Source organism: Hemicordylus capensis, chromosome 2 (assembly GCF_027244095.1).
Source record: "Hemicordylus capensis ecotype Gifberg chromosome 2, rHemCap1.1.pri, whole genome shotgun sequence".
NCBI lineage: Eukaryota > Metazoa > Chordata > Lepidosauria > Squamata > Cordylidae > Hemicordylus > Hemicordylus capensis.
In genome coordinates this window covers 169288880-169300285 of record NC_069658.1, presented here as the reverse complement: position 1 = coordinate 169300285, position 11406 = coordinate 169288880, and the positions used below count along the sequence as shown (strand labels likewise).

Below are 11406 nucleotides of genomic sequence, written 5' to 3'. Positions count from 1 at the left end.
AGGTGTAAAATATAATTCAGTATATGCAATGTTAATCTGGGTGTCAGCCAGTGTTTTTAATTGTATGAGTAGGTTTATAAAACATTACATGGAAATATATTAAGAGATCAAAGTAATTTTTAGAAAATAATTGAAGACTCAAAGGTATTATCTCTGAACTGTATAAGATATTAGATGAGATAAATTGAGCAGATGATAACTATTCTAAATGGGAACAAGGATTTTGGTGTAGATTTTGTTGTTGTTTTTAATCCCATCCTTCCTCCAAGGAGCCCAGAGCGGTGTACTACATACTTAAATTTCTCCTCACAACAACCCTGTGAAGTAGGTTAGGCTGAGAGAGAAAGTGACTGGCCGGCAGAAGGACATAACTAAGTTTGTTTGGCAGGGGAAAAGACCAAGAATTAATTTTAAGAATCTAACAGATGCAAAGGAAAGGGGCGGTCTTACCTTGCCAGACTTAAGGTTGTACTTTGATGCTGTTTGTTTGACATGGATAAAAGAATGGATAACGCTAAGAAACCCTAGAATTCTTGATTTAGAAGGATTTGACAGAAGGTTTGGTTGGCATGCGTATTTATGGTATGAAAAAAGTAAAATACATAAAGATTTTTTGAACCATTATGTGAGAAGGAGTTTAATGAGGATGTGGTTAAAATATAAAAATTGGTTTGAACCTAAAACTCCTTTATGGGTATCTCCGATTGAAGCTTTATCATGTAAAGAAGTAAATATGCAAACGGGTTGGGGTACCTATAGGGATTTGGTACATTTTCACGAAAAGGATTGTAAGTTAAAAAGTTTAATTGAAATACAAGATATAGTTAGAGATTGGTTTCAGTATCATCAGTTAAATGAGATGTATAAGAAGGACCTTAAAGTCGGATTTGAGGACCAGACTACAAATTTTGAGAAGGAATTATGTCAAAATGATGAAAAATTAGTTTCTAAAATGTATAAACTGTTGCTTTTGGAGGAGACAAGAGAAGAAGTGGTTAAAACGACTATGATAAAATGGGCTCAAGATGCGGGGTGTAATATAGAAATGGCAGCCTGGGGAAAGTTATGGAAAAAGGATTTAAAATTTACTGCATGTTATGCTAGCAAAGAAAACTATTATAAAATGATGTATAGATGGTATCTGACACCAAAAAAACTGGCTTAAATGTATAAAAATGTTTCAAACAAATGTTGGAAGTGTGGACATTCTGAAGGCACATTTTTTCACATGTGGTGGACCTGTGGGAAGGCTAAAGCCTATTGGGATATGATATATAATGAACTAAAGAAAATATTTAAAATGACATTTCCTAAGAAGCCAGAATCCTTCCTGCTGGGAATAACACAAGGAGCTATCTCTACAACCAATTTAACATTTTTTATGTATGCCTCTACGGCAGCTAGAATTATATATGCACAGAAATGGAAGTCTAGTGAACTGCCTTCAAAAGAAGACTGGCTGATAAAAATTTTGGAATATGCGGAGATGGCAAAACTTATAGCACTATTAAGAGATCAAAACTTGGAATGTTTTAAAGAAGATTGGAAACCATTTTTATTGTATTTAAAAAATTACTTCCCTACTATGGACTTGACAGTAGGGTTTGAAATTTAGTATAAATCGCAGGTTGGTTAGTTTAATTATGTTTGTAAGGGCTTGAACTTCTGTTTTGAATTATTATTATAGCAAGGGTAAATTTTATAGTTGATGATTCACAAAGAAATGTGAGCAGGAAGTCCATCTTTTATGTGTGTGTTTGTAATGAATGACAATATTGCTATTGTTAAAATTAATTTTAAAAAAAAGAACTGAAAAAAAAGAAAAGAAAGAAAGTGACTGGCCCAGAGTCACCCAGCAAGTGACTCATGGCTGAATGGGGATTTGAACTCGGGTCTCCCCGGTCCTAGTCCCGCACTCTAACCACTACACCATGCTGGCTCTGGTTTTGGAAAATATATGGTATTACCTAGATGGAATAGATGGAAAATAGATGGCATTACCTAGGGACTGGATGTATAAATTATCACTATACATTATTTTATTTGAAAAACTATAAATTCCTAGTACATTGATATTTACTTAAGCCTATGGAGGCTTACTCCAATGTTAATTCCTTTTACTCAGTCTGATTCTATTAAAGGAGAGCTATGGTAGCAATGTCCACATATATTGGTGTTTTGAAAATGGACAATTGCTAAGCTCATTGAAATAGCAAGGATAATACTCCTATGGGCCAATAGGTCTGAAACATTATTTTATTTTAAGTTGTTTAGAAGAGCTTGGTACAATACAGGAAAATCTGCTATTTGAGTCACTGGCCACTGCCTCAAGCTGAGACACTAGAGAGCGGTTTGAATCCAGAAGGGCTCCCAGATTGCGTACATGTTCCTTCTCGGGGAGTGTAACCTCAGCCAGGACAGACGGATCAAAGTTGTCTCCTGAGTTCAAACCCCGCATAAGTACCTCCATCTTATCTGGGTTCCGTTTCAGATTGTTATCCCTCATCCAGCCCATTACCACCTCCAGGCAGGCATTTAGGGAGGTTATGCTTTTTCCTGATTATCTTGACATGGAGAAATCGATTTTGGTGTCATCAGCCTACTGATAACTCCTTGCACCATATACCCGGATGATCTCTCCCAGCAGTTTCTTGTAGATGTTAAAAAGCATCGGAGACAGTATGACACCTTATGGGACTCCAAAGTTGAGCTCTTGTTTTGAAGAGCAAAGGTCTCCAAGCAACACCATCTGGAATCTGCCTGAGAGGTAGGAGCAGAACCAATGCAAAGCAGTGCCTCCCACCCACAACCCTCTCATACACTCCAGGAAACCATGCTCGATGGTATCGAAAGCCGCTGAGAGTATTTTTCAATCCTGGAGTAAAAATAGAAACAGTATTAAACAAAAATGGGTTGAGATGGTACTGTATTGAAATATTGATTTTTGAATTATTTAACTATAACTATTGGATTGCATTTAAATATCTTGAAATGATTTGTATTTTTTTAATAATGATGTATACTGTATAGCATATACACATTTATACATTATGTCTCTCTCCAAAGATCTTTGGTATGTATGTTTTGCTCTGTAGCCCTTTTGTCTCTTTTACCAGCTACCATGAAATGTCCTACTGTATACTAATTTCCAAATACCCTATACCCATTTGGATGAGGTGGGCTATTTTACTCCCTAAGGCTTTGTTAGTCCTGAGCCTGATCTGTCAGTTTTCTTTAATTTAATTTAATTTAATCATTTATTTATTTGATTTCTATAACGCCCTTCCAAAAATGGCTCAGGGCAGTTTACATGGAGAAATAACAAGCAAATAAGATGGAACCCTGTCCCCAAAGGGCTCACGATCTAAAAAGAAACATAAGATAGACACCAGCAACAGTCACTGGAGGTCCTGTGCTGGGGGTGGATAGGCCAGTTACTCTCCCCCTGCTAAATAAAGAGAATCACCACGGTAAAAGGTGCCTCTTTGCCAAGTTAGCAAGGGTTATTAAGTGCTAGGGAATGGTTCAATCCCATCCCTTTTGTACAGACTTGGCTTCTCCCAAAATGTTCCCCAGTGTGTGTTTTACAAATCTGACACACACACCCCAACAATACACTAAGACCTCTCAGCTCAGTGTGTGGAAGCCTGGGGGCGTGAAGATCCTGCTTAGCTACCTAATTTTTTTACTTTCAGGACAACACAACTGCTGTTCCTAGTATCAAACACAATCTTTCTGTATGATGATTAAAACTGATCCAACCAGGAGTTCCTTATTTTCAGAGGCATATCCTCGGTATGAGTGGATAGCAGGTCAAAATCCAAGGAATGGGTCCTTTCAAATGAATAGTTCCCCTTTGCCTCAGAATAACACCCTCTCACTGAGATCCTTATTCTCCGTTGGGAGCGATTGTCCTGGAAATCAAGACACCTCTGTCACATCCCTGAAGGTTGCATCTACATATTTTCTGCCTCTCTCAGTATCTCCAGGACAACTACTTGGTCTCAAGGGAATGAACTTGGTCTCTGAGAGCTAGAAGCTCATTGCACTATACGCACACCCACTTCTGCCCTGCAGGCAGGCAGTCGACAAGTTGCACTCTGTGCAAATACACTGAATAACTCCCCAACCTCTGCTGGTTTTCTACCATCATATCTAGATTTGTCTGACCTCCCTCCCCCTACAGAACAGAACACTAACATTGGACCAATTAAAAGGGACTTTTAAAGGGACAATTAAGCTATTCATCACTAATCCCTCAGCTGAGATTAATTGGAAGCAATAAAGTGGAATGAACTTGCAAACAGAAAATGGTTAATGGCAGAGGGACTCTGAAAGGTCTTAATGGGCTGTCTTTAAAAAGCACAAATCAGGTCTGGGGGAGGAGGGACATGGGAGAACAACACTGCACTACTATCATCATCATCATCATCATCATTGTTTCAATGCTCTGTGAAACGTGAGCAAATAAATAAGGATGGCAATGCCAGAAGAAGACCTAGCATGGGAAGAACCCTGGGCTGTCACTGAATATTTTTTGTTTTTCTTGTCCACCTTTATGTGAAATTCTATAATTGTGTTGTTGACAAGGAGCTAGCTTCTTTGTGTAGCTCCTTTTCATACCTGGTTAAATTGTAAACTTACCTAGACTACTGCAAGGGAGGACTTGCACTGTAATTACATTCTGCTGGAGAGCTGCTGTCTCACTTGGCTCTACTAGCTTTGTCTTGGTGCTTCCTATGTGAAGACTGTAATTTCTCATAGTTTGGAGTGGGCAGCAGAAAAAGCCAGATCCGTTCTTCTCCCATGAGAAAATTGAGGTGCAGAATAAATGATTGATGGGCCTAGGGGCAGGGCAGTAGGGTGAAGGTGGAAGAGGGACTTGTGTCTGGAGGGGGAGCTTGGGGTGCAACTCTGCCAGCCACTCATCACCTGTAGCACTTCTATGTCTCTTTAAGACAGAGTGCAGCTCCAGGTTATCTAAAAGTAACCAGGGACTGCTAAGAAGCCATTACAGAAAACAAACGTCCATTCGTCCTTTAGCATTCAAACTTTATTTCATTAGATATACAAGTACAGTAGTAAGATGCCTTCTGAGAGTCACAGCACCGGCTGAAGACGGCAGCATCGGGCTTTGTGCATTCTTACGCAGCACATCTTGTCCAACTCTCTTCCCTTCTTGCAAGCATTTTCAGAACAGTCTGACCAAGAGAATACAGTAAATGACTTAAGAGCAGTTTCTGACTGCAGTGCTTGGGTGATGAAAACAAAAAAGGACTCCATTTATCTCATTCCAGTTCATGCAATAGAGATTTATTAGCCTAGAGATTTACATATTAGCCTATAGAGATTTACCTATCAGGCGGTATAAAAATATGATAAATTAGCAAGGCTACAAAATATTCTAAAGAACCAGGGAGCCAACTAGTTCTCCTAGAGGCCAGCTTGGCAGGAAAGACGAGTCCTATTCAGACATGTTCAACAGTTGTGCAATCTGTATACAGTGTACACAGATCTGTTCACATGTTATGCTGAAAGCAGGTACAGCAGTACACTTCCTATTGCCCTCTTCAGACACTGAAGCTATACCCACGATCACCCAAAAGCGAGCTAAGGGAGCCCAGCCCGCTTTGGGGCAATTGTGTGCTGCTCCTGGCAGCTAGCCACGTTAAATCCTCCTCCCCTTAAATGAGGTTAGTGGAGCTTGCGGGGCATCCTGGAACTTCCGATCCCTGCAACCCCTGCTGGCTCCGTGATGAAGCCAATCCGGCCGCCCAGAGAGGAGGCAGTGATCATCTGTGGGGAGGTAAGTGCTTTCAGGCTTCCTCCCTGCAGTAGCTCCCTGCGGTAGCCTCCTGCAGCGATCATGAGGATTGCTTCACTATATTGTACCTGCGTTCAGATGTCTGTACATGTTTTTGTGTGGATGACTGTACCTGCATTCATGTTAAAAGTGAACCTGCAAATAGACCTCTCAAATACCCCTGCTAACTTGGCTGTGGTGATTCCCTTTAATGTGGTGATTCCTCTTCCCAGGGGGAGAGTAACTGGCCCTGTCCACCCCCAGCACAAGACCTCCAGTGACTGTTGCTAGTGTCTATCTTGTGTTTCTTTTAGATTGTGAGCCCTTTGGGGACAGGGATCCATCTTATTTGTTTGTTATTTCTCCGTGTAAACTGCCCTGAGCCATTTTTGTAAGGGCGGTATAGAAATCGAATGAATGAATGGTACAGATAGGAAGAGTACTGTTTTTCCTGTGTTCACTACAACATGTGAATTACTGCACCTGCTGTATTGCTACCTGGTTCCCAACAGTTCCATTCCTTCTCTTCAGAAAACATAAAGATACATCGGATAAATTCATTAAGAAAGTCACTTTCCAGCAAATATTCAGCTGATAAGTTCTACCAACTGAAAAATGCATTAGCAGCACAGCAAGGCAGCAGAATCCATCAATTTGCAAGCACAAACCAGCAAGGAACAGCAAGTCAAACTAGGCATGATGGAAGCAGATCCATGTGTTGAATTTGATCTGCTGTAATCACACAGAAACTGGGGTTCAGAAGCAACATTAACAGCAAAAAGGACATGATTATGAGAGGCACTGAACCTTCACTTTGCCTGCAGCCCCTCTCCTCAAGTGGTTTTCTTCCTGCTAGGCTCACTTTCAGTATCGGAGGGAGAACTTGCAGGGGAATTAAGCCAGGGGCAGAGGTTGCGCCTCAGTGCTCCTTACACCCATGCCCTTTTTGCTGTGAAAACTGGACCTGCGTGTGTGTGTCAAGTCAAGTAACCTTTATTACAGTCAGAGACCAGCATAAAATCACACATTAAATGAAGGTAATACTAGAGAAAAGTTACATGTTGATAGAGGTGATTGCAAATACGATGATAGATATTGTGAAAAGGCTAGAATTAAGAATAGAAAGAAACAAGCTGCAATACTAAGAAATTAAAACCGCTAGGAATACTATTTCCATAATAAAATGCACAGAAAAGATAAAAAGGGGAATTTAAAATAGTAATATAGCTGGAAATGATTACATATGTGGTAAAAAGCTAGAATTAAAATTAAGAATAGTTAAAACTAAAATGGTTGCCATATATTGGAGTATTACTAAAAATAGTAAAGTTGCACTACACTAATCTAATAAAATATTATGCACTGCCATAGCACAATTAGTATAATAGTAGAGTATGGAGGCCAGTGTTATCAAGAATAAGATTAGGGGAGCCCATCAGCTATCATTCTTCGCCGGATGCCAATCGCAGCCGCACAGAACTCGGCAACGATCTTTGCGGTGGTGGTGGTGGGTGGGGTTAGACAGAGAGCAGCAATTGAGTATAGAAGTGGCTTGTACGACCCGGAAGCTTGTTCAGCAGTGGAGAAATAAGGGCAGCACGAATGTCTCTGTAGAACAGGCAGTATAGGAAGACATGCTCAGTGTTCTGAGCATCAATTTGTTCTGAGTGGCAGGGGCATAATCGCTCTGCGTACGAGATCTTTCTGTAGCGACCCTCTATTACTGCTGAGGGGAGACTGTGGCAGCAGGCCAGAGTGAACGCCCTTCTGTGGTTTGGGGCCTCCAGTTGAGAGAAGTATGTTGCAGGAGAGGCCATATATCTAAGCTCCTCACTTATACAAAATTTTGGGACACTCTGCGTGTGTGTGTGTGTGCATGCAAACACGCACATGCACGCACACACTTTTAGCAGACCCTAAAAGATGTGCCACAGTCACATTTAGGCCTTTGATGCTCTCAAAATGAGGATCCTAAATTATCTCGCCTGATTTATCTCACTAGCCCTTCTGTGCCTTGCTTCAATTTCCATCATTTTTGTTTAAAGCAGCCATGACACTGTTGTCAATTTTTGCTCTGCATTACTAGTGCCATCCAAATGTGAGAATAGGAAAAATGATTCCTCCCTCCTTGTAGCTGCAGTCCAGCAGAATACTGTTTTCCTCCAACCTCAGTAGAAACAGAAACATTCCCATTCAAAACAGAGCAATAGCGAGAAGAAATCAACTTCAAGGGAAGCCCTCCTCTTTCCTCCAGCCTGCAGGGGATGCTGGACAGATATTCTCAGCTGCAGCTGACAGGGACTGACACACGCAGACTACTTTCTGAGTCCTCGAAGCTATTCACACGAGCAGGAGAAATCAGGCTAAGGGAACCTAGCCCAATTTCTCCTGGTCATCTGCTGCCACAGGAGCCAGATGGCTCCCAGCAGCAAACCACCTGAAGTACCCCTCCCCTTAGGCGAGGTTAGTGGAGCAAGCGCTCCGCTAACCCCATCTGGTTGCTCGTGTGTTGCCGTGGCATGGCTCCATGCCGTAGCAATGCACGAGGAGACCCTACAGGGCTCGGGGGGGGGTGTCTCTCCAGGATGCCCAACGCACTTGCACAGGGGATCCTGGGACTCCCGGGGTCCATGTGGCCCCTGATCCCCACAGCCCCCACCAGCACCATGTCAGAGCCCGCAGCGGTGTGGGCGGCCAGCTACGAGTGGCTGCTTGTGTGTGGAGAGAACTGGCTAAGCCTGCTCTCCCCACAGAACCCCGTCAGGAGCTTCACATAGGAAGAACATAGGAAGCTGCCATATATTGAGTCAGACCACTGGTCCATCTCGCTCAGTATTGTCTACACAGACTGGCAGTGGCTTCTCCAAGGTTACAGGCAGGAATCTCTCTCAGCCCTATCTTGGAGAAGCCAGGGAGGGAACTTGAAACCTTCTGCTCTTCCCAGAGTGGCTCCATCCCCTGAGGGGAATATCTTGCAGTGCTCACACTTCTAGTCTCCCTTTCACCTGGGCGGACCCTGCTTAGCTTAAGGGGACAAGTCATGCTTGCTACCACAAGACCAGCTCTTGTGTGAAGCGCCTCCTTGGCTTTCAGGGTCTGGAATGTGTGCTCAGGCCATTCCCCTGTGCATAAGGTACAATGAGCCCTTTCTCACAATCGATGAGAAAGGGCTCGAGGCACACAAGGAAGAAGGCTGTAAAACTTTGCCTCCCCTGCAGAGGACTGCCTCATCTGTGCTGGGTGCACAGAGCGCAAGTCCCCATGGACTCTAGCCCTCTCCGGCAGCAGCGGAGGGTTGGGGCCCGGACGTGTCTCTCTCACAGAGAGAGAGAGAGAGAGAGAGAGAGAGAGAGAGTGCCCCACAGTCTCCCAGGCTTGGCTGGAAGCAGCCGGGGCTGGCAGATGATCAACGACATGGGGCTAAGAGAGAGGGTGGGCTCCAGAGGCAGGTCTGCCGTTGTTCTGCTGCCTGGAGCCACGTGGCTCCTGACAGTTCACACACACAGCCAAGATTGGGCTAAAGGCAGCCAAGCTTGATCTTTGCTGCACATGTGAACAACCTCAATGTTTCTTCACCCTACTTCAGGTTTAGAGCAATGCTGGGTTCTATGCAGTGTTTTTAATTTTTTATTTATTTCTGTCTGTCTATCTATCTAAACCACTTTGGGAACTTTTGTTCCCCAAAACAAAATATATACATATTTTTGTAACAGTATATAAATTCAGTATATAAATAGTATATAAACAGGATATAAATATCCTTTCATAAGTAGAATATTTTCACGATGGTATATAAATATTGGTCGTAGCAGCCGTCTTCGTGTTGCTGAGTGGTAAGCACTCATTCTGCCCAGTGAGCAAGGCTAGAAGGAACACACTTCCAAGCCTACCTTATTGCTCTTCCGTCTCCTCACTGTACGGGGGCCCGGTGGACTCGGCACCAGGACTTTCTCCAAGTGGCGCTTCAGGCTGAGCTGGGTCGGTGGAGGCAACAGGCACTCCATCTGGAAGCTCCATCCAGGGCAGCTCAGGAGCTTCTTCTTCTGCAGCTGTGGCCAGAGGCACGGATCCACTCGCCAATCCAATTCGAATCCCTCCACTCCCCGTCCGCCAGACCTTTGAGGAAAAGAGCTCTCCAACTGTTGCCTCTGTATTCCCATGGATGATCTGATGAGCTGCATGGATGTGTTTTCTCTGGGACTGCCTCACTGAGGAGGAGAAAGAGAGCAAAGAGAATGGAACATGGGGCTGCTCCCCCCCCCGCAGCCCCCGCCACCAGTTCCTAAGTCAGCAGAAAAACAGTGCCCATGGCATTTCAATGCCCAAAGTAGAGCACCAGAGGGCATCCCCTCCCCCCCCCACTTTTGCTTTCTTTCCTGTAAAATCACACTCCCCTCCCCACCCCCCCACCCCCACCCGGTTCTTCCTTCTTTCCATTCTCTCCCCCACCTTCCTTTTGTAGTAGGAAGGGAAGAGGAAAAGTTGCCTGCTGCCATTTTCTCTTCCTTTCACAGCAGGCCATCCATGCCACCCCTGAACATTGACCTGCTTCGGGCTGCTTTCTGGTAGGGCTGGCCCTACAGAAAACAGGAGCACAAAAGAAGCTTCCAGGCCAGCCTCCCTCAGCAAACCCCGCCAAAGTCTTCCAAAACATAAGAAAACAGTGGAAGTCAGGAATACGCAAAGGGGCCATGAACAGTGCCAGCTGGGACTTGCAGGGGAACAAAGATAGCTGAACACAAGCTTCCTGGACCTCTTGAGAGGCTCTTGTGGATTGGAAGATTCTGACAGATGTGCCTTCCCCTCTTGCTTCAACTGTAAAATGCACACCAAGTGAAACTGGTGGCACAGAGTGCCCCCCTCAGAATCCAGACCTGCACATTCAAAAGAGCTGAGATCCTTGAAAGGCAGATCTCCAGCAGAGGCAGGAGCCCTCTGAGACAGAAGGTGTTGGGTATTCTCTCTGGTAAGAGATGCCCTTCTAATATACAGAGTGCACAGAGGCACAACACAGCGGAGTCTGCCCAGGCATGCATGTATGCTGAGAGTAAAATAACTTAGAGCCAGTTCATAGTTTCAAATCAATATAAGGAGTATTTATTAGAGAACTCCATTCTAGATAGTAAAGTGGAGAGATTGGATCTCTAATCTATCTATCTAGCTTAGACATGTACGCATCTGCACACATGGTGCAGGGAGAGAGGAGCTTGCATGTTGCAAGGGAGAAGGAAAGGGAAGGGAAGAAGAAGGAAGAGGAAGTGGCAGGAAGGCAGGCAGGCAGGCAAGAAGTTAGTCCCTAAGAGTAGCAATCTACATACCAAAGGGATAGTGTCAGCGCAGTAGAGAAGGGATGACCAATGTCTTGACCTCTCTAGCCCTCTGACTCACTAGTCTGTCCCGCTCTGTCACTGAGACATGAGGCAGCGCAAAGTCCTTCACTTCCAACAGAAGGGTCAGACTCTGGAATGCTATTCACTCCTGGAATGCTATTAGAAAGCATGTGAAATCATGGCCTTTTACTCAGGCTTTTATGTGATTGTCTCTACTCCTCCTGCTTTGTATTTTGTATAGTTATCTTATGCTTGTATTTTAACTATATTTAT

The 11406-nt window shown here is 43.8% G+C and overlaps 1 protein-coding gene across 2 annotated transcripts in view; it reads right to left on the bottom strand.

Annotated features, from left to right (window-relative positions):
* Positions 1-5031: 5031 nt before the first annotated feature.
* CFAP91 (cilia and flagella associated protein 91) overlaps positions 5032-11406 on the bottom strand; it is a 77743-nt gene continuing 71368 nt past the window's right edge. For both annotated transcript variants that reach the window (XM_053298520.1, XM_053298521.1), the window contains 2 exons: positions 9694-10011; positions 5032-5201 (listed from right to left, as the gene is read on the bottom strand). In XM_053298520.1, the coding sequence (XP_053154495.1) occupies positions 9695-10011 (317 nt within the window). In that variant the 3' untranslated portion in view covers positions 5032-5201; position 9694. The remainder of the gene's footprint in view (positions 5202-9693; positions 10012-11406) is intronic.